Source organism: Dermacentor andersoni, chromosome 8 (assembly GCF_023375885.2).
Source record: "Dermacentor andersoni chromosome 8, qqDerAnde1_hic_scaffold, whole genome shotgun sequence".
In the NCBI taxonomy this organism is placed as follows: Eukaryota; Metazoa; Arthropoda; class Arachnida; order Ixodida; family Ixodidae; genus Dermacentor; species Dermacentor andersoni.
In genome coordinates, this window is record NC_092821.1 from 71840351 (window position 1) to 71864251 (window position 23901).

The 23901-nt window shown below is 45.1% G+C and overlaps 1 protein-coding gene across 1 annotated transcript in view; it reads right to left on the reverse strand.

The window, feature by feature from the left end:
• Positions 1 to 12078, reverse strand: part of LOC129386823 (sodium-coupled monocarboxylate transporter 2-like) — a 28171-nt gene extending 16093 nt beyond the window's left edge. The window contains exons 1-6 of the mRNA XM_055075073.1: positions 11968 to 12078; positions 7580 to 7668; positions 4466 to 4575; positions 3939 to 4006; positions 2846 to 2932; positions 602 to 783 (exon numbers count right to left, since the gene is read on the reverse strand). Of these exons, the coding sequence (XP_054931048.1) occupies positions 602 to 783; positions 2846 to 2932; positions 3939 to 4006; positions 4466 to 4575; positions 7580 to 7668; positions 11968 to 12042 (611 nt within the window). The 5' untranslated portion in view covers positions 12043 to 12078. The remainder of the gene's footprint in view (positions 1 to 601; positions 784 to 2845; positions 2933 to 3938; positions 4007 to 4465; positions 4576 to 7579; positions 7669 to 11967) is intronic.
• Between the last annotated feature and the right edge of the window lie 11823 nt (positions 12079 to 23901).

Genomic DNA, 23901 nt, shown 5'->3' on the forward strand with positions numbered 1-23901 from the left:
TTAATAATATTGCTGTAATGATACAGAAGGTCCGACCTAGTGTTTTTTACTTTAGACGTCCTTATGAATATTTTCCTACGTATCACTACTGTTATATTAGTATTAAATACTCATTGATTGATTATTTGTTGCTGGCTTCATTCATTCATTCATTCATCAGTTGAAATATATAGCTGAAGTTTCTCCAGAGCATTTACGGTGGCACAATGTGTGCGCTCTGGTTTTAAAACACAAAATGAAAGGAACAGCCTGCGTAGCTATGCGCGGAAAGGTAGGTAAAAGAAATAGTAGTTCTCGAAAGCATGCAGTACGCCATACACGTTTCCTGTCATCTGGAAATGTAGGGATAAGCATTATTTTTTTTTCTCGTGTGCATTCCAATTTGCTTAAAATTGGGCTTTTTCTAAACGAACGCTATCATGAACTTTCAGTTGTTTCCAAACGTTCCCACTTATCAATGAGCGTGTACGGTGATACTTTGTCCTAGAAGAACAACATGTATAATTTTCCATGTCAGCACTCACTTTCAAATGACGAAGATGCTACACCAAAAATTTTGCCTCGGAAGCAGGGAAGCAAAATCAAATAATTACGCCATTACCTTGGAGCCTCGAAGGACCTGCTTATGTTGAATGTCTTCGACGTTGAAGTATGGAATGTAACATTTGCAGGGCAGTAATCCAAGGAAACTGGCATCCTGGGCGGTGTTCTGCCTCTCTGTATCGAGTTTGCGATGTGCCATAACTGGAAGACAACCGTGACAATTGTGGCTACGCCTGCACCCTGAAAATAAAAAAGGCAGCATAATTGGTGAGTCGAATATATTGATAGACCTCTAAGTACTTTGGTGTGTGAGAATTCCATGCCGCCACCTTCCCTAAAAAAGCCGAACGAAACCTGTCAGGGCGCATGCGCCGGATCAAATGCGACAAATTCATGTTGGTAAACATAACATCTAAATGCAAAACAGTAGTTTATTGCACCGCACAGTAAATCAGCTCATACAAACAGAAGCGAACAAATTAAACGCTCAGGTGTAAAAATAAACACGAGTATATTCTAGATGCAGCAAGAACAAATGTGCGAAAAAGTTAAGTAGAACCCCTGAATCTTATTTCGCACATAAGAGTCGCTTTCCTTACTCAATTTTTCAAATCTAATAAAAATGTGGAATGCACAACTCAAGGGCGCTATAACGTAAAACTATTCCAAACTTTTCTATTCCAATTCTGCTATCAGCCCTCCACGATTGGTCAAAAACTTTTTTCGACCACCCCCACTTCACCTGTCTGTCACGCGATGTCACGAAAGCCGCGATACCTCCCCATCTGATATGATGTGTACACACTGATTATGCATGATTTGACAGAAACAAGAAAAACATTTATTTGTGATTCTACCCCTTTTGGCCATTAGCCCTCGGCTATTGGTAAAAAGTTTTCGGGCTACACCCACTTGAACTGCCTGTCACGCGACGTCACAAAACCGCAAGAACTCACCGCGTCGAAGTGACGTGTACGCGATAAAGATGCATTAATATGCCGAACAAAACTGAATTTTCTTCGGAATAGCCGCAGGCTGCCCCGTTCCGAAAGGAATAAAAGATGGCTGCCGCCGATCTCTCAGACGCTGGCTACTCGCACCTGCCGGAGAGCATGGGTGTATTTGCGTATAATAAAACTTCTTGCGTGGTCGTCTAACGTTTTCGAGCACTTTCGGCACGTTTACCCCCTCATTCTGCCAACTCTTCTTTGCTGAGGGTCCGTTTTAGCGTCGTTCTTGAGCTTCCGTTGCATGCCGCCGCGATTTTCGACCAGCCACCGCAAGCTAAGAAAGGGAAACCCGACCAATCGTAGACGCCGGCACCACCCTATTCATCCGGCTATCAACTTTCAGTGCAGTGGCTCGGCCCCATTGAATCCCTCGTCACTTGAGCGTTCTCCTCGCCTCTTGTCAGCCAATTAGATATGACAAGCCGCTCAGTGTAGGCAATGTTATTCGTTTTTCAAGCAAACAAAAGTGACCTCCTATGAATGAGGAGAGAGTTTGATTGGTCTGTTCAGACAACCCTGCGGGTGACCGCCCGGTGCCTACGTTGGTCGTTACGCAAATTTGACGTCAGGAGGTTGGAATAGAAACATATTGGAATAGTTTTACGTTACAGGGCCCCAACTCAGTTGTCGATAACAATATTCAGGATTTTGAATAGGCTTTATATGTGCATTTCAGCATTATATAGCCTATGTATTTTCTCAACTGGACTATGTATCTAGGTTGTGTTGAATAGCAATGACGTCAGAAATTCACCTTTTAGTCTGAAGGTAATGGTGTATAGTACCAGTAACCAATATAAATATACAATATTCCGATGAGCATCACCCCAATACCGCAATTTTACTGGCTGCTATATTTTTCCGACAGTTATTTAACTTTGTCACATATTCTTCTCAGCTTAACAAAAGTAATAGTAGTAATTGAAAAATTTGCTAATTGACAGAATTTATTAAATCGAATGGAATCGACAAAAAGTTAGTGGCCACTGCTCTACTGGACTGTAAACAATTTCATCTTCGTCATCTTTACGTAAGATTGCCCGCTTCTTTTTTATATAAAACGCGACGCGTCGTAGCTCGGACAGCCTGTACGTCTCCAATATTATGTCACGCTTTCTTTTATTTTTTATTGAGGCGCCTACATTACACTACGTATAGCAGGTGTTACCCAATACGTTTAATGACTTCCATATGCAGCTCCTGGTTTAAACTTCCAGTATCGCAAATAACGTAAATAATTCTAGGCTTAGATAAGGGTCTCAACTTGTTATGTCCCTGTAACAGCTACTTACTTTGGAGTGCACAAAAGGAAATAGCACGGCCAGTAGACATAATCCTACATAAGGCGAAGTTAGGCATGTGTACATCATCAGGAATACCTGTTGAGAAGAAACAAGCACATTTAAATGGTCCTCGCAAGACAGTCAAAATCATAATTGCGCTTGTGAGGCATCATTTTTTTCTGAGAAGGCTTTTTATATAAAACGCTGTTTTGAAGCAATCGTTAAGTTCGGGATCGGAAATAATGATTCTACAAGCCTGTGGCCTTCTAATAAATAGTGATACCTTTGTTTTTCAGTTGGTCTTCTGTTTCTTCTCGAGTTTTTATTACCTTTGGCTCAACCTGCTAGCTAACTGTGACATTAAGGTTGGTGTAGTGCTACTCAAACGCAATCTTTTCGAAATGGAGTCTTGAACTATAGTCACTTGTTTTTCCTTCGGCAGCGGTATAAGGTTTTCGCTTGTTCTGAAGAAAGTGTGCTCCAGGATTAAAGAGGTTGTCTCTATTTTTTCATTGAAAATAATCATTTTCTCGAAAATTTTCATCAGTTTTGTCTGCTGCTCAGTCGTTCGTAAAATGAAAAATTTCATCAGAATTAAACGTAGATGCTCGTTTGGAACTCATCTGTCTATCCAGACAAAACTGAACTTTTGCGTTGGTTCGAGTATTCGCATCTTCCAATGGCGTTAAACCTCAACTTCTAAGCTCCAAACATAAAAGCAGTCATCGCTGACGCAAACACCTTGCTGACAAAGTGTAGCCCTCATGACAAAAGCATTCATGCGGTGCATTGGGTGCCCGTTCAAGTACCCTAGCTGATCAAAATCACGGCGTGCCACAAGATATCACGTCGCGGTTTCGGCTAATGAAGCGCCCGAAATTTTTTTGTGAATTTTGGCGACCATTATTCTCAATATAATACGATTCACTTGTTAATGATTATGCCACATGATGATGGGCGTGTGTAATGGCTCCTAGCAGTACATGTTTTTCGGGAACTTACCACGCCACTTTGATTCCAAGAATAAATTTAAGCTGATCAGAGCAAGGCACTCAGTGCATAATGATCATAGAAGACGTATATTCTCACGAGACATACTCACCCTACTCAATGATCCCATATATGCGCATAGCATACTGTACACTGTCATGGTTATGCCTAAACCCAGTGCTGAAAAAAATAAAAATAAATATTTATTATGCTTACACCAATATTTTTGTAAATAATATATTTAAGCTTCTCATATTATATACGGTGCAAGAAGTATACCAACTCATTGACGTTAAAGAAGTGCCAGTGCCGCTAAAAGGTTCAAAATGTGGGAAAGCAGCGTCATCCATTTTGTAGCACAATAAGGTACGGTAGTTTTTCGGCATTCTCGATTTCTACGCCAAATATAGGCTAAAGTGTAGTCTAAACTGATTTCCGCATAAAAATACTCACCGGCGCAATACACACACTGGTTAAAAATGACGCGCAGCTTCAGACTTAGCTGCTGGCTTCACAATAAAGAATATAAAACAATGATGTCGCAGTGATTTCCTACATGTCTTTAAAAAAAATCATTTCTTTAACAGAAGCTGTTAGCGTGACAAAAGGTTTCGTCGTCAATGTGAAGATCACTGTCACCCGTGCAGCGTGTAATCAAGAGTACGTGACTTGTGGAATCCTTCCACCGAGGTGCAATCACATCCACGTAGAGAATAGCTGCTTGCGAATTAATCGTGGATGATGTCGTACTGAAAAACAAGGAAGAAAAAAGAACATTGGTATCTGTCTTGGGTAACTAACGTGCTCATTAGGTTAAGTAGTGAACGTTTGGTCAGTCGCTAATACACTAAGGAGGACAGGATTGCAGATGTTCTACTGCGGATGTTTTGTACAGAAAGCCGAACAGGAAGAAGTAGCGAAAAGTGAGACACTTTCATAATTCCTTTTTTATCAGAAAGTGTGTTTTGCATTGTAGTCGGAATGGCTAGAGGTTTTCTAGCCGCGATGGCGAGAGGCTAGAGACGCAGGCACGCTCTCTTGTGTCTTTGAAAATCGGAACACACAGCACTTATAAGCATGTGATTCCATACCGTTGCAGATATATGCCAGGCGCTTCATTCCACCTGCTGCCGACTTAATGTGGTCCAAGTCTCACATAAAGTTCACAGGTTCGCTTAGTTCTTTACCTCCAAGTACACTCGTGAGTGAATAATTGGAATGACTTTCAAGATCCATTGAGTTGTTTGGCTAGTACTATCAAGGTGCAAAGGCACTACAAAGAAACAACAATTATTTCAAAAAATTTTTTCATAAATATTTCGATATAGTCACTCTCCATTCTGATTGTGTTTTATTGCGCTACTTTGCGTTACAAATTTATATGTTATATGTGAATGCTGAAATATGTCAGTAGTCTATGCTATGACATAGACGATCTTCTAGCTTAAAAAAACACAGCAGGACTTTCGCCTCGTTAGTGGTTTGATTTTTGACAGGGAATGTTCGATTAATGGCCGCAAATGGTCGAGATCTCGAACATAGCTGTTTCAACGTCAGAGACCAATGCATCGAGCTAAATTGTCCACAATCGTAAGCACTCAAATGTAACTCAACAATGCCTTTCCTTTGCGAAGTTCTATCAATCTATGAAATTTTACTTGCACATAGAAAGGGGGAATAAAGATACTATGCCATTACTTCTAAACCGCAATGCAGTTTTGCCACAGTTCCGGGCTCTAGCGCCTGCTGCCGCTTGACAGTCAGAAAGAAATAGCCAAGCTATGATTAGAAGAAATATTAACAACATGAGGGTTCATTGCTGCGGTCAAAAAAACTGCAATGTTTATAACGATAGTGATAGCAAGAAGGGGCAAGGGTAAATCATAGAACAGTCGATTTTTAAAAAAAATATGTGGCCGTATGCGACGGCACTTCGCATGCATTTTAAGAGGAAGCTTTAGCTCGTGTGCTCCCATTTAAATACCTGTAAAGTAGAATTCGTTTTTCTCAGCAACCACGGCACCAAATTTGGTGGGGTTTGTTGCATTTAAAACATAAACTGAAACTCTAGTGACTAGGTCAACTTCTTTTTATTAAAAATTGGAAAGATTTTAAGAAAGCGAAACTATCGTGTTTACAACTCTGTAACTCAGCAATTCAAAATAATACCACAATTTTGTGAATTGCGTATAATAGCACATCTAAAGCAGACAAAATTGATATGTTACAGATGAATCTAAAAAAAAGTTCGTTACATGGAAATGCAGCTTTTGCAGAACCCTCGTACACAATGTAACAAGTTCAGGTAAGACATAATATGAGATGTCGAATTTGTCCGCTTCTAATTATCTAAAGGCTGCCGTTTACAGAACCACGACATCTGTTTTTGATGCAAAGCTATTATTTTTGAACTTCGTGCGTCTATTCTTTCAAACTTTCGAATTTTTTGAAAATTTTCGTAGCACAATTCAGTCCCTAAATCGGAAATCCGCTTGCGACAGTGACTAGAACTTGACGTTTTCTCTCAAATGCAACAAATTTCATTAAAATTGGTCCAGGTGTTCGCAGGAAAAGGTTTTTTGCGTTTTACATGTATTGGAATAGGCCGCGTCGGAGTTGGGCCCCAGCTAAAGCTTCCTCTTAAAACGTTTTTTAAAGCGACAATAAATAGAAGTACTAAAACATTTCAGGCTGATAAAGCATTCTACCGGAACTCTATTATTTGTAAAGTTTGCTCGAAAATCTTGATTAATGATTAAGAAAATGAAAGCAGAACTTTCGTCCACCTGGAAACGACCATCGTTGACTGCTCTTTAGATAACATTTATTGCTCACTCTCTTTCTCTCTTTCACTCCCGAACTCTAGCCCTATTACGTCAGCGTCACGTCACGGAATGCAAAGTATCTTCGCGTATTGAGGCAGTGGTGATGCAATATAAATACTCTAAACTTGCTAAGCTCAGTATTCGTCTCCTTTAGAGTACAAAGTCGTCCATCGTTATTCATAGAATATTCACTGGGCCCAAGCTGGTGCGGGAAGTTTAAGGTGGCGGCGCCACTTGCCATTCGTCTTTTACGTCATTTCTGGCTTATGAAGACTGCTTCCACAGTAAGAGTGGCATTTTTGGTATTGTAGAAGCTTTGATTACTAATACTACTCACTAGATTTTTCTGTTTAATGTCCCTAAGATTAAGTTACATTCTGTTTGGAAGTTGCAGCATCGTGTGTCGAGTGTTACAATAAGCGCTAAACTTCACCGTCTAATTCTACTTTCTGTAGTGTTAACGATATGCATATTTAATTTTTCTTCTTTTCTTTTAAATGTATAAACCTCATGTACCGTCAGTGAGTGAGCAACTTTCAAGCATTACGGGCAATGATGTGAGTCATTCGCTGTGACTTAGATTTCACAGAACGTTTCAAACAAGCCTTAGGACGACATTTATGGAGCTGTCAATTTTGGCATCATTGAAATTCATGCCCCAGAAAAGCTCTCTGAGTGAAGCTTCAGAAGCTCATGTGGGTTGGGATTTTGCAGACAAATTAGCTTTCTAAGCAGCACACTGTGTATCGTGGTAAGGAAGGTGATATCGCTGATTATCTAAGAAAAACGTTAGCAATCATATTGTCCATAGCACAGCTGTTTCTGTGCGCTAGTATTTCTATCTGCAACGATGCATATCTTTGTCTCATTTTTAGCTCGGACCTTAGTGTGAACGCAATATCAGCGCATGAAAAATGTTCAGTATTACCTGGTTGCAGCACAGACGACACCCGCGAGAAAAATACCAACAAATCCAGGAACTTGCACAAGATGAGTGGTAATGTAGTACGGCAAAATCTGAAAACAGGCGCGAGAAATGAAAGAACGAAGCGTTTTTCGACGTCAAAACATTAATTCTTGAATTCACTTCAACAGAGCGCAGCTGTGTGTTTTAACAAGCTTAGCTTCATTTGTGGTCGTCACGGCGAGTATGAAGATATTTGCTTTGAACATTAAAAATATCAATATGTTTTCTTTAAACTTGTCTAATGGATATTGTTTAACACCAATAAATGTATCGTGGTAAATAGTAGTCTATTAGTAAACACAGTATTGCAGAACTCGAAGGCAGGCACGGAAATTAAACAACAATATTTTTGTCTATAATTGATTACTTGAAGTAACGTCAAGATGGCGCCCGCAAATGCGTGCTTCCGCAAGGTTACCTTCAGTTTCCGTCATCATTTGCATTACCTTGATGAATAAACGCAGCAACAGCTCTGCTTTGAATGGTTAACTGCATTTGTTTATTACGCTATACGTGTGAACACTACGGCAAACGTTTCCAATAAGCATGAAAAAAGTTCACAATTTTTAACTTTCTTTGCTGTGTGAACTACAGTCAACCACCACAGATATAATTTCTAGAAATAGACCGCATTCGGATGGAGGCTGCTCAAAGGAAGCTTGCACGACCAGATGTTGGTGCCCGACGAAAAACCCCAGGTGCTCAAATTTTACCCGGGATTCACCACTTCGCCTCTCTCTCTCTCTCTCTCTCTCTCTCTCTCTCTCGCGCTCTCTAGCCATGCGCTGCTTTTAGGCGGTAAACCTAATGAATCAATAGCGTCCGACAGAGATAACTGGAGATTTCTGAGAGAGCAAGGCCTTTGTACTGCGGTAACCCAATATTGGGTTCAAGATTGTGTTCACCTGGGCTGGTTAGCACATGTATTATTGTGAAAAAACTGCCCAAGGACGGGACATCGTGCGAGGACTTCAGCATTGGGGGCGAGCTCCACCACTGGAAATGCTAGCGCCACCGTCGGCGTGACGTGGCATGATGGATAACGTGGACACAGCGGCCGCGTCGGCTGCTTCGGAAGCACCGAAGCAAGCTGAAAACGAAACTTTGATGTCCCACCTGCCCCGCGGTTCTGATTAAGTGGTGAGGCTTTACCGCCGTGGGTGTCTGCTTGACAACATTTGGAAGTACTATAGTAGGTAGTGGCTGCCTTTGTAGGCGTGCAGCATGGTAGGCTACTGCTCGGTGCCGCAGTGCCGGACGTACGCAACGGAGCCTGGTGTCAGCCTTATTCACACGTAGCCGCAATTCGAAGAGCTGCGTGAAGCTTGGCTGGCGAAACTTAGAACCGGCAGACAGCCATCGGCTACAACTCTGGTATGCAGCAAGCACAGACGCAAGGAACATTTGTGCTACGGCGCCGGCACTGCGCGATGTTGGGTGAGTAGCAGAAAACGCGCACTGAGACGCTCGCCCGCGCCCGCTGCCCGGCTAATGCCATGACGGTTTGGTCTATGAACTTGTTGATGCTAGATACTGGCAAGTTCACTGGAACGGAAAGGAAGCGGTAGGACGCACATTAAAAAAAGGTACCGCATATGGTCATGTTTGTGTTACGAATTAATGCACTGGATTACGAAAAAGAAGCAGTGGGAAATCGCACGATGAGAAGACCGATAAACATACAGTGCGACGAAACTTGAGAAATAATATTGAAGTGTCCAAGAATTTAGAAGTCAAAAAGACGCCTACAGTCACCGTAGGCGTCGAAGCCTGTATAACGGAATTATTTTTGAACAGTTCTGATAGCGTCCATGCAACAATGGTTGCTCGAGTGTAATGTCAAATGTCCATATGCTGCGGCCTAAAGCTCCCGGCATTGTGCGAAAACGCGCTCACATCGAAAGCAAAACATTGTGCGCGGACATGCATGCAGACGCGCACTCGGTCGCTGCGAACCCGTGCGATCGCTGGAATGAGGCTTCATTCTGTTATGCCACATTTGGTTATACAGACACCCCACTATAGGAATACGTATCACATAGTTTGCTCTCAGTGTTTGGCTACCTTTCTAGCAAGAAGCCATTTTGGGAGACTCCATCGCGGCGACGGCGCTCAGTGGCGTTCACTGTACGTATTCGGTAAAGAGATAGCGTCTGCAAACGATTCTGTTCTTTCAGTTTGCCCAAGGTTATTAGATCGACAGTCAAAAACTTCCCTCCTTTTGAGAGTACCTACATAAATGTCCAGGAGGACTGACGCGTGGTGTTCTTATTGAGCGCCGTAAGCAAAACCTATGAGGAGCGCGCCGCCTGATCCCTCATACTACGCAAGGGAGGCGCTTCCGACAGATGGCGACTCCGTAACTCCTCGCCGCCAATAGAAAAGACATTCGGTATAGTAGGTCATTCATAGTTATCTGTTTATTTATTGTACATATTTACTTGTTTATTATTTATTACTTTCACACTTGTTACCACAGTCTCTTCCTGTGTATCTGCGTACTCTTAGTAAGAACGTGTTGATTTCTGACACATAGCTACACTATTACCACTGCTGTTGTATGTCACCTTGAGAGTTTCTCGATTTGTATCGCAATATTGTCGATAGAGGCCAGGGCTTACGTCAGGCAGGTATGATGTGTTTAGTCACAGGATCCTTGACAGCGGCTGTCTTAAATAAGGATTGTATTGAAATTCAAACAATATCAGCATGTAAAGCGAATGATGAGCATAGGCAAAGGAGCTGCACATCGCTCTTGTATGGTCGTCCCCCGCTATGCGCGCTGTTATTAGAGGCAGGCGTTTATTCGTACTACTTGGTTTGTCATACGAGGAAGCTCAATCGCGCTAAAAAGAAAGGGGCAGGCATAGAAATGGCAACACACGGCACTAACTTTCAACTGTTACAAATTAGCGCCGCATGCTGTCATTTCATTGTCTGTTGCTGTCTTTCTAGCGCTATTGGAGTTCCCAATATTAGAGGGATGGCTTGGGGGAGCTGATGTGACCGCTGCTTCTGATTAAGTTGTACAAGGGCAATGTCTTCCGTCCACCAACACTGCCGGCGTTGAAATCATAGGTACGAACTCCACATGTAAGCTCCTCGTGTGCTTTTATTCATTTAATTATTTCTTGCAACCCATCTTTGGAGGTTGTGAGCACAAAGTCAATCACAAAAGGGAAAAACTGCTTTCCATGGCGCAAGCAGCTACCGCGCCATCGCTCACAGTCGAGGAAAATCTACGCCCACGACGCTGCACATTTTTTTTCTTTATTTGTTTATTAACAAAACAGGAGAAGGTCAAAGGCTAACATTCTTCAGTGACACCTTTTCCAAAGCACTAATTCAAGCCTAGGCATACTTCGTTTATCAATCTGCGGAGGCGTACTTACGGACGAGCCCTCCAGTGGAAAACAAAAATTACCTTCGCGCTTCAATGCCCTCGCTTGTCGACTGCTAAACAAGTTCCGGAGATCACGAGTTCAGTACAGAAAGAAGTGCTAAGTGTAAATGCTGTTCATTTGGATTTCCGCGGACACTTCAAAAGGTATCATTTCTTTAAAGCGAATCATTTTTTGCTTCTTCTCCCGAGTTTCGGGGCACTGCTGCTGCTGTTATGGTCTTGGTCGCAAGCGCCGCTGGGTTTCTTGCAACACCTCGAGATGGCGCTCGCCTCCGCGCATGCCGGCCGGCGCCGCCGCGGCAGCGTTCGCAGTTTATGCCTATCGCACGTGCTGTTCTTGCTTTGCTATGCGACAGAAATGCTCGCGCTGGGCTGTGGAGGTCGCGTGCTGGGCTGTGATATGTAAGCGTTGCAATCGTCATATACTGAAGAGGGCGCTTCGAGCTGGCTTCACAACAGCATGCTGACCACGTATGCATAATGAGCGCGTATACACGCGCCAGCAAAATAGCTCCAAAGCGTGCACTCAGCGTTGAAGACACCCTGGCCGAAGATAAGCTTCGCGCGGAACAGGAGCGCCTTTGCTACGCAACGAAACGTGGTGCGAACCGCGAAAGTATGCTGGCTCGAAGATATGAGGCAAGCCAAGTACGCGTTGCGGCCATGGAATTTTTGTTCGCGCGCGTCATGTGGAACTGTTTAAAACAAGGTTGTTTGATATTTACTGAATATAAGCCAAATTGTCATTTACGTGAATGCATGCCGGTGTGAGTGCCTTGTGTTGATATATTGCCACACCTGGAGGCGCCTTGCCGCCTCAACACAAGGATAATTATTCATTGACAAACGGTTAGTACGGACGCTTATGCAGTTGACAAACTGGCCCGGCGCCGTATCGCGCATTGGAATGACAAATATTTTCGAAGAAAATGCGTAAAATACTCACTTGGTCAATGCGATCAACCGCGCCCAGTAACACTGGATCGCAACCTCGAAACCATATCGTCAGTGCCACGCCCATTGAACAGAGTGTTGCATAAACGAAAAATAAAAGGGCTGAACTGGTAATCGCATTCCTGTAAAGCACACATAGGAAGCGCTTCAGAGTTTTACCTTCTATGAGGTTTGCTTTGAAGATGGCATGCGTAAACTTTTATTCTTCACCAGTACGTGCCAAAAGTCTCGTGCCTAACAAAATCGATTTGATTCCTATATTTGCATCATTACAGTAATTGACAGATGAGCATATCGCTCCTTCCTTGTAAAACATGAAGCTCGAATATTTCATACTCATTTTTTTTACGCCTAGCGTACTTTTAACCCTCAGGGTCACATACTGAGAAAATAACTTTTTTAAAAATTCAGTTGCTCATTGCGCCTACTAAAGCACTTTTACATCATTGTGCAAGAACGCCCTAATTTATTCGAGAAATAAACGAGAAATTAGGTGCAGGTGCAACTTTCTGCAGCCAGCGAGGAGGAAGGAGAGCGTCGAGTTGTCTTTGTTGGTGATTCAAACATGCGTAAAGTAGAACCGGTGATTACGGAGAGGGTAGGAGGTGCAGGCGTGCGAGTGCAGATTATCGGGCTTTCGGGGAAACCGATTAGCGAAGCCATAGCGAAAATGGAGGAGAGACACCTAGTGGTGATGATGGGCGGAGTGACTGACGTGCTGCAAAGACGGTGACAGAGAGGGCGAGAATAAACATGCTTGTCACATAAGCGAAGCTTTGTAGAGGCGTCCTCACTCCATAATTCACTGAGGAATCGCGAAGCAGATAGCCAAAGGGGTTACCGACGTTCGAAATGTTTCAAAGGAAGTTCAAATTCCAGAATGCAAGCAAAGGGTAAGGCGTGCAGACACGGACCCAAGAGAAGTGGACAACACGAACGCAATGTTTTCCACTTCTCTTATGTCCATGTCTGCACGCCTTGCCCCTTCTTTGCATTATGAATCCTGACCATCTAGCTCAGCTTTCTATTGTTCTAAGCTTGAAATTCCCGTGTGCACGGTGCCAGAGGTTGAAAGGCAGAAGTGTACAATTGAAAGGGCGGTGCTCGCAGTAAACGGAGAAATTTGAACGCTAGCTAAGGAGATGAACTTTAGGGTCACTGACATTAACTGGGAAGTGCAGCGAGTAGGCCGCGAAGGCGGTAAACGCTTGAGCGTGTCGGTATACATTTTAGCAATAGTGTAGGAATACCGGTTGCACGTCGATTCGCGACACGGGCAGTAGCCTTTTAGGTGGGCCAAGGCAATAGGAACGATGATTAAGTATTGAATGTAGTGACACACCTGCAAAGAACAGAATTCTACTACAAAGAGTAAAGAAAAGATTAAAAAATAATCTAGAGACGGTAAAATTTGTTACATAAACATTCCGGGTGGTCTCAATCCCGAGAAATGGCTGGAAATTCCAAAAGCAGCTAGACGAAGAAGCTATTAGCGTGTACGCGTTGACCAAGACGCATTTAGAAGATTTGCAGCCACCTCTCTTTCACAATTTTGTTTGGGAGGGGTGCCACAGAATGACTGGGTCAAGGAAAGTCGGATGCGTAGGCAGGGGGTGAAGCTACACAGGATAAAAACAACATGCAAAGAACATTTACGGATAAAAACGCATAAAAACGCATGAACGCATAAAAAATGCCAGAAAAGTCAGCCGATTCGGATTATTTTAGGAGGAGCACGAACGCTAGAACGATTTACATGTCATGTTACCAAGCAGCCAGAAACACAAACGTCCCTGCCTCATTTTCACGTAAGAGGCTACGCAAAAAAAAAAAAAATGCGTCTGCATTCATAATTGCTGCCATCGCGTATAACTTTGCAAAATCTCTGTAGCTAAAAGACAGCCAGAAAAGCAAAAGTAATTGAAAACCTAATACCTCTGACAAAGAATGGTCGAGTGTTACTGCAGTGAAGAGATAGCGGACTGTCACGTTTGTTGATGTGTGGTGCGGTGAAGGATGGAGCCGTGGACGTTTAGGTTGGTAAATAACATATACTATTACTAAGTACTATATCATACACTCTACGAACAGAATGATGTCCACGTCACAAATTTACTCAAATACATCTTACATATTCTGGTTGTACCTACGCTACAAGTCCTTGCTCGCGCTCAAGTCCTCGTCGTCTTCAGCTGGTCGCGCCCATGGCGGCACGATTTGGTCGCTCAGCAGGACGTAGCGCGTCGACTTGCCAAAGTGCTGGGTGAGCGGTGGTGGCGGCCCGAACGTTCAGGAATGGCAATAGATCAAGTAGAACAGGAACACTACTGGCCGGGAAATGTCGCGGGCAGGTGGTAGCCTCATTGGACACCGATATCCGCAGGAGCGTGAACGGTCGGGAGGCTGCCCAGCGGTTCACCCGGGTAGCCCTCTAGAAATCCGGCTGCTCGAACGCCGTGTCGAACCAGTCTTCTTTTCCCTGCCTCCGCTGCACTGGAGCCTGCCACCTCCTCCTTTTTCTTTTCTTTCTCTGCCGCGGCCACCCCGTGCTCTCTTTTATCCGCGACGCCACGCCCTGGTCGTCACTGTCGTCGTCGTCGTCGTCGTTGTGCTTAACCACACTACCCCTCACCCAGGAAAGTTGCTTCTCTTTAGACAACTTTCCTCTGAGGAGAGCGCTTGCAGAAAGAGCAATGGTTTCACTGGCACTTGTCGCACACATGTGAAAGGTCAGCCTTTCGCACTGTTCACGCATTTCGGAAGCACACACACACGATACACAGAAGCGTTAACATCAGCATATAGAGAAACAATAGTGGGTATCGTATTTGAGATCCACGAGACTCCACTGAGGTAGTCGGCGCCAATGTTATCACTGCCTTTGATATACTTTACAGTGAAGTCATACTCCATTACGAGCAAACTCCAGCGGAGCACTCTGTTGTTGACATGATTTGCGGAATTAACGTATGAAAGTGGTTCATGGTCAGTTTCCAATACAAAACGCTTCCCGTAGAGGAACACGTGGAACTTTCGAATGGCCCATACAAGGCCGAGGCCTTCCCGTTCTATGGTGGAGTAGCGTGTCTCTCTGGGTAGTAGCTTCCGGATTGCATGTGTAACCGAGTGTAAGACCCCTTCGTGACGTTGCAGCAGGACTGCGCCGAGGCTTGTTGATGAGGCGTCTGTACGTATTACAAATGGCTGCTCTAAATCTCGGGACCGGAGAGTCGGCTGCACAGAAAGCAAGTTCCGAAGTTTATCAAAGGCTTCCTGATGCGCGTCTCTGATGCCAGTTTACGAGTCAGTTCTGGGAAGGTTGCTGACACTTCGGGATAATTTGGCACAAAGTCTCGGTAATAACTGGTAAGGCCAAGAAATGAGAGGACCTCCTTTTTAATGGTCGGCCTCATGGCGGCTTCTATTTTCTCAAGTGTCTCCGTCTGTGGACGTAAGGCACCATGGCCTACAACATATCCTATAAGCTCGACCTAAGTGAACCCAACTTCACTTTTAGAGGGTTTGATGATCAGGCCAGCGTTCTTCACTTGTTGGAAAGAACGTCCGAGAGTGTGAACATGTTGCTCCCGTGTTTCTGTAGCAATTAGCACGTCCTCTAGATAGCGGTAAATATTTGGGATGTCGTGCACTACCTTCCTCATCAGCCTTGTGAAGACAGCTCGCGCGGTCTTGATGCCGAATGGCATGAATCGGAACAGGCACAGGCCCGATGCTGACTGGAAGGCGGTCGTCTGCTTCCTCTCTGGTTGCATTGGTACCTGCCAATGTCATTTTGCGAAATTAAACATGCAAAAGTAGCGACTCTTTTCTAGCTCTTGAAGAACATCACGTCAACCTGTGGAATGGGTTCATGCTCCGGAATGAGCACTCGATTTAGTTGCTTGAAATCAATGCACAGACGCATGCTGCCGTCTTTCTTCTTTACTACCACCGGCGACTTCTTTGGTGAGTGCGAAGTTCGGTGATGCCTTGTTTCAGCATTTCCTGTATTTCGTGTTCGATTGCCCTTCCACTGCAAAACCTACCGGATATTGGCGCACGTTCACTGGCGATTCTGTGGTCAGTCTTAGTTAGCATTCAACGAGATGCATCTTGCCAGGGACATCGGAGAATGTCTTCAAATGCACGCATCGTATCTTTTGCTTCATCGCCTTGCTCTACTGGCAAGTCCGTGGCAATCATTACCTTCTCGTACGTTTTCTTCTGCTTGAGTACAATAAATGGAGGGTCACTATTTTCAACACCGTCGTGGGTGTTGACTGCGGCAGCAGCTTGGTGTTCTGCCTTTGCTAATGACTCCCGTTTCTCATGCTTTTTAAGGAGATTGTTGTGGAAGATACCTGCTCGTGTGCCTAAGTCTACGACGAAGTCGATTCTCTTGTCAGTAATAGTAAAAGGCCCCTTCCATGTCAGTATTAACTTGTTGTCACCAGCCGTGGTTGCTCAGTGGCTATGGTGTTGGGCTGCTGAGCACGAGGTCGCGGGATCGAATCGCGGCCACGGCGGCCGCATTTCGATGGGGGCGAAATGCGAAAACACCCGTGTACTTAGATTTAGGTGCACGTTAAAGAACCCCAAGTGGTCGAAATTTCCGGAGTCCTCCACTACGGCGTGCCTCATAATCAGAAAGTGGTTTTGGCACGTAAAACCCCATAATTTAATTTATTTAATTTTAAATTAACTTGTTGTTGTCGGATGGAAGCAGAAGTAACACTTTGTCTCTCACGGCAAGGTGTCGAACCTTCGCCTTTCGGTCATAATAATGTTTGTGGGTAGCCTTCAACCTTCGAAGCATCTCATGGGCAAGTTCGCATGTTCGGTGTAACCATTCTTGCAGCTCCACAACGTAGCTGTACGCTCTTTTATTGCAAAAGCAATACTGCTCGCACTTTCGGCCCATCGGTGGTCGTGGCGCCTCCTTACACAGCTGCGCGTCACGTGACCGTGTGACGTCACGCCAGACCGAGAGACGGGGCCCCAGCTCGCGGCATCGATGGTTGAGGCGAAGCCTTGTGCGCCGCTGCTGCGGCGCTACCGAGGGCGTTCGCTGGTGTGACATCACGCTAGAAGGATAAATGGGGCTACAGCTCGGCTCCTCGCAGTGGTCGGCGCGCTGCCTTGCGCTTTGTCGGATGATGTATAGCCATAAGTTTAACAAAGGGCAACCATGTCCACACCATCAGCCGAACCAAGGCGCAGCCAAGGGTATTGCTTTCGCAATCTTCCAGGCTTAACCAAGCTAAGCCTTCAGCCAATTTTTTTGTCTCGTCATGTAGTTGACTTCACCGACCATAGCTCCTTCAGGATTAGTCCACGTACGTAGCGACCATGTAGCAGATCAGAGGGCGCGAAACACAAGCTTGTCTGTGGGCCTTCCCTGTATACAAATAACTATGGGGCTAAATATCGGTCCGAGTTTTTCAGGCTTTCTTGACACATTCTCCGCATCATTTGCTTCAACGTTCTGTTGAAGCGTTCCATTAGACCATTCTCCATTGGATGGTAAGGCGTGGTTGGTAGCTGTTTAAAAGTGAGCAGACGGCTTAACTCTTTCATTAGTTGTGAGGTGAATTGTGTACCTCGGTCGGTCACTATTTCTCGTGGAATTCCGATCCTGGAAAATGTCTCAAGCAATGCCTCGGCAATTCTTTCAGTGGCGATGCTTGGCAACGCAACCGCGTCTAGATACCGGGTCGCAAAGTCCACCATACTTAGGACATATCGGTTAGCACTGGCCGATGTGGGTGAAAGGGGTCCAATGATATCGATAGCGACACGCTGGAAATGCGTATTTATGATGGGCATGTTTCTAAGAAGTACACGTCCTACAATATGTTTTGGGACGGTCCTCTGAGAAATGTCGCAAGACTTCACAAACCGAGTGACTTCTGCTTGAACACCAGGCCAGTAGAATTCTGAAACCTTATCCGCCGTCCTCTTTGTCCCTTGGTGACCGGGAAGTATGCCTTCGTGCGCGATCTTCAGGACGGATGCTCGAAGGTCCTTCGTAACAACCATCTGTTCCACTTCTCTCTGTGTCGCGGGCTTGTAACGCCGATAGAGACGTCCATTGATGATCACGAATGTGGCAGTGGTCGATCATGTCGTTTTAGTCTTGCCCACTTCATCGCAGCAACCACTGAGGCTTCGATTCTCCTTTTGCATTGCCGCCAATCTGTCGGAACCAACGTCCAACGGGCTTGGCGTGACTACTGGCAGCTTTGGTGATTATTTGCCACTGAATCGTGATACGGCCGCCACAGCATCGTCGCAAACAGGATCGGTGTTGTCCTTGCATTGCAGACAGCCATCTGTACGCTCTTCGGGCTTTAGCGCGGCTTCGCTTCCAGGCAACTCGAGAGAGGGGCAGATGCCATTGATATTGCCAAACACAACATCATACAGTGGCCGCTACATGCATATGACAAGTACTGTGCCCTTGAAGAACGGGCAGTCAATATCAACTTCTGCTTCTAGAAGGTATTGAGCGGAACTGTCTAATAAACAAACAGTCGGTGATTCCCCAGTAAGCTTCTCGAATGGAACAAGAGCGCCTTTTACGATGACAGTGTCGCAACCTAAATCTCTGAGAACGGTCACAGGTTCACCTTCTAGACAGCCTGGCCCTGTCGGCATTCGTTCTGTTCGAAGCTTCGGTCCGATGGGGCTTTCCACAGTCGAAGCAGTCTTGTCACATATGGTGTCTTCGGTGTCTGTTGCAATTCGGCACTGTTCGCGCAGAGTGCTTTCTTGCGCTGTTTGGCCACGTTCATAACTGGAACACAAAGCCTCGTGGCGGTACTTCGTGTTTTTGGGAAAGCTCTGCGGCTTCTTCCCTTTCCCATTGCTCACAGATCGACTACCTGTGGCTCCAAACCAACAATCAGACGGCTTGTGGCCTCGTTTATTACCTGTGAAACAATAGGGCTTTCCTTGAGCGCTTGTTGGCTCTTTGGTGCCGCCCCACTCTAGCCATATGTGCCTCTAGCCACACGTGTAAAGCCTTAAGCTTCGAGATAATGATCCGCTGTTGCGGCTAAACTGCGCAAATCCTTACAACCTCGCTCCTTCGAAAATACCGCAAGCTTCTGGTCACATTGACGCAAAAATTGTTCCGAGACGACCCTGTCTTTCAAGGCGTCATATTTCCTTTCGAGTTTGGCCAGCTCTTTCCAATGATCAAGATAACCAAGCAGTCTGCCGGCACATTGACACCCTATTTCGCCATTATCGGGTTTCGCCTCTCAGAACTTGATTCGGTAACCCTCTTCGGTAAACGTGAACCTCTGAAGCAATGTCGACTTAATACCGCTGACAAAAAAGGCCGAATGTTATTGTAGTGTAGAGATAGCCGACAGTCTCGTTTGTTGACGTGCGGTGCGGTGAAGGATGGAGCCGTGGACGTTTAGGTTGGTAAATAACATATACTGCGACTAAGTACTATATCATACACTATACAAACAGAACAATGCCCACGTCACAAATTAACTCATATGCATGTTACACGTTCTGGCTGTTGCTACGCTACAAGTCCTTGCTCGCGCTCACGTTCTCGTCGTCTTCAGCAGGTCGCGCCCGTGGCTCACGATTTGGTCGCTGAGCAGAACGTAGCGCGTCGACTTGCCGAAGTGCTGGTTGAGCGGTGGCGGCGGACCACACTTTCAGGAACGGCAATAGATCAAGTCGACCAGGAACAGTACTGGCCGGGAAATGTCGCGGGCCGGTGGTAGCCGCACTGGACACCGACATCCGCAGGAGTGTAAACGGGCAGGAGGCTGCCCAGTGGATCACCCGGGTAGCCCTCTCGAAGCCAGGCTGCTCGAACGCCTTGCAGAACCAGTCTTCTTTTCCCTGCGTCTGTTGCGCTCGAGCGTGTTAACTCCTCTTTCTTTTCTTTCCCTGCCGCCCCCACCTCGTGCTTTCTTTTGCGCGTGACGCGCCGCACGGGTCGTGTGTGTGAAGTGATTTTAGGAAAGGAAACGGAAGAGATGAGTGCAGCGCCGTAACTGTCTCTCACAGGACACCTCAACAGCACTGCACGGGGAAGGGGGAATGGGAAGAAAAAGATGAAGGAGAGAAAGACAGGTCGAACGTGGCAAGGGGGAAAAAAATGTGAGTGCGGGGCTCAGAGCCGCGCTCTCAAGCACGGGTCGTCACTGTCGTCGTCGTTGTGTTTCGCCACAGTTACGTACACTTGCGCCATGTTACCATACGCTCACGATCACAAGTTGAATTCTTCAGTAACACAGTGGCAACATCTTAAAATGATGATTATGTATGCGTCTGTTATTGTGACATATGTGCATATTAACGCGAGAGCGTTAAAGAGCCCGTTGTCGCAGAAGATCCAGCGTTGTTGTCCGGCGCCCGGCGTCGGCGTAAGGCGCCGTTTCCGGAAAGATTTTCACACCACGCATACCCAGGCGAAAATATATGAGCAAATCGTAAACTATGACTTACACGCAACCTACAGACATGGTAGCACTGGGACTGTAATTTCGCTATACGAGAAAACATAAACCCGTTACGCACAAACTCAAAGAAACCCCTTTTCCAGCGTTTCTACCATTCACAGACCAGCCGCGACGTGCGCCATTAGCGCGCGCCGGCGCGCGGGTGTCTTGGGGGCCACGGAGCGGCGCGCCCGGTTCCTTGCAATACCTCGAGCTGGCACTCGCCTCCGTAACATCGCGACCCACACAAGAGCCCGCGTTTCTACGAGATAGCCCGCCTCCGTGCAAAGCGTTCACGGCCAGCGTTTCCTGGCGAACATTACGGCTACATACGCTCCAGTTGCCGGGAAGTGTGAGAAGCAGTCATGGATCCTTGAATGCTATCGCGTTCCACACTTAAACGCGATGTTTATGCGTCCTCCAAGTTTTTTAGCATCGGTGCAGCTATAGCATACACATAAAAAAGAGTAAGCAAAAGAAACCTTGAAAAAAAGAATGACCAGCACGCGTGCTACCGTCATCACGTAAATTTTGCAGGTAGTTATCCCTGAAGGAGAAAGCCTGAACTAGCAACATTGAAAAAATAGGTAAGTTACCAAACGACCATTGGACGCGTTAGTAAATAGTAGCTTGCGGGTCTCAGAGTTTATCAAATGGTAACGCCACTCTACAGGCGCTTAAATTACTTGCTTGTTTTCAACCTTTCCTAGTTTACAGTATGTTGGGGATTATACTCATGCCATTCCAACTAAATACCTGTTCTTCGTATGTCATTAGATTACTAATTATAACTCTGTTTAAACGCTACTTTTTCTTTTCTTTTTTTGATATTTGTCGTTTAATTGGCATTGGCGCAACGCTGTATATATGGGCTAAATATTATGGCATAGTCCCACAACACTGCAGCCAAGTTTCCAGTACATGTTTGTGAATTTTAAGATTAAGCCCTGCAAAAATTTGTCGTCGTCTATTTTCTGATACATTCCAGGTTTGCCATAATGAATTCTCCCGTACAATTAAATACTCTGGAGTATCTAATCAGTCATAAACCCTACCTTCCTCAACTCTCTGCTGACGTCAAAACTATTTAGTTGTATCTCAAGTTTAAGATTCTGATTTCGAAACACATGATCCATAATAGCGGTTCGTAATAAAAGAATCCTTTTTTGCATGACTGCCAGCGAGTTTTTGATTTGGCATAACTTTTTTCATTGAGTTGAACTGGCAGTGAAGACGTCCCAGCTGTCCAGGTGCAAATAGTAGCATCATTAAGTTTTCATGAGTCGAAACTTCGTTTCGAAATCATTAGGCAAATACAGAAACGTAGGAATTAAAAGTGCTATCTTCAACGCCTCTCAAAATTTTCTGCGTGTGCCTCTGCTCATCGCTCTCCAGACAAAAACCAATAAGAAATCACACACGAACTCGATCGAAAGAGCACAAAGAAAACACAACAACAACAAAGAAAAGAGCCAGTAGTCACATTTGGGCATGCACTATGCCCTCGCCAACATGCACTTAACAGGTGGTCAGTCATCTACTTACACTCTGCTAAAGACCACTGTATTAGACGGGCGGCGAATTCAGCTTCCTTTCTTCAATAAGATATCTCTACCTAGGTTCTGGTTTATGTCGTTATTTCAACTAAGGAACATATTGTGCACGCAAGTTTACCTTTGGGCATCTTTGAGTGTTCTTGATGCTAGCAACCTCTGTGCCACAACTTGGTCAAAGCACAAGCGGCACATTACTGGCGCTGCTGCACCGAAAAAATAACTCCATATATTTTCTTCACTGGTAAAGTCCAGGCTGTATCTGTTAAGGCAAGCAGATTGCAAAGTCATGGCTTAGAATGCCTGCCTTTTTTTTTATTGTGATAGCAACTATACGGACACGCCTGGCAAATTTTCGCCATCATCGAGGTGGACGTTGTCCATATGAATTGTTCTATATGAAAGATAGACGCTGTATTATTGAAACACCAAAGTTTTATAATCGAATTCTATGGCCCTGACTGATTGATTCGTCAGAATTTTCGCAATAGCAGAGCGCAAGGAAAGCCCACAATGCATTTCATTTACATTGAAGGCCTTTTAGTCTAAACTATTAATGAAAGAGCACTGGCCAGTGCTCTTTACGAATCGAGGCCACTATTCAGAAAACTCTCTTTCCCTAGAATTGTTCGTAAGAGGAAATTCACACGAATCTTGATGGTTGACATATCGTTAGCGAAGTTGGCCGGCCAATGGTAAGGCACACTCACGAACGAAAAGCTTTGTGAATCGGGCCCCTGATATTTCACTGGGCGCTGACCAATTTCGACAGCTTCCTGTCGGTCTCGTCCAGTCTCCGCTCGTGCAGCATCAAGTTGCACCGCATGAAACGTCACTGACACCGCTCATGACGCCAGCATTTTCAGACGTCTGGTAGCTTGTCAGGGCGCTGTTTCTCATGTCCAGCGGAAGTTGCCTTGCGTGCTGCTTTGAAATTTGTAGCACCCGCATAGAGATACAACACCTTCCGAAGAGTTTAAAGAAAACGCGAAACCTGGATATCGCCGTAAATTCGTCGCCCTTCGGACGACGTGGCCAACTTGTTCTTTCTTTTATTTCACTCAAAGTTTATTGCGTCACGAGAGACATCTCTTTCTAAAACTTCAGTATTTCTGAACACTGGCGCAGTGCCACTGAACTGTTTCTTCTTTCTACATTTCGGTGACCTAGCTACGAAGCTGGACGGAGCAGCCTTACCGGGTTTGAAGAGGCGCACAGAAGGAATCTCTTTCGGAAGACGCAAGTTTTGAATGGTGAGATGTGCAAGTGCTCTGAATTCGTTTCATACACAGAAGGTGGGATTTAGAACCAGGTACAACTTGAAGTGGGCTATTATAGAAGGTGTTGTCTCAATTTTTCGTCCACTTACCCTGCGATATATTTCCTGATGTCCAGGTCTTTGAGTGGATGAATTGCGGCACCTGGTGACATGGAATCAATTATTACCTTAGCGATAATGGTTGCTGGGGCACAAAGGATCATCAGGAACTGCGCACAGTCGGTCCAAACGACACCTCGAAGTCCACCCTTAAAAGAAAACAATCGTGCAGTGTACAAATAGTATCGATTTTGTTTTTCGTTTCTTGGAGGCGACGTTATCGGTAACTCTTAAAAACAATCTAATTGCATCGGTGGCACGGTGCTTAAGGATTCAGACCTATGTATGTATGTTTGATTAGCTAAAGTAGTTGTGAATGACAAAAACATTAACGGAAAGGTAGGTTGGCGAGCAGCTGAATACCGTACAAGGTTTTACCAATATCATCGCGATATAGCGATCTCCTAATGATATCGCAGTAACTTAATAGTAGTTTACGATGAATAGCCTAAACTTTCTGGGCACTTAAGCTCAAACATGAAAATAGTAACGCCTACATCTGCTTTAATACTCGCCAATAT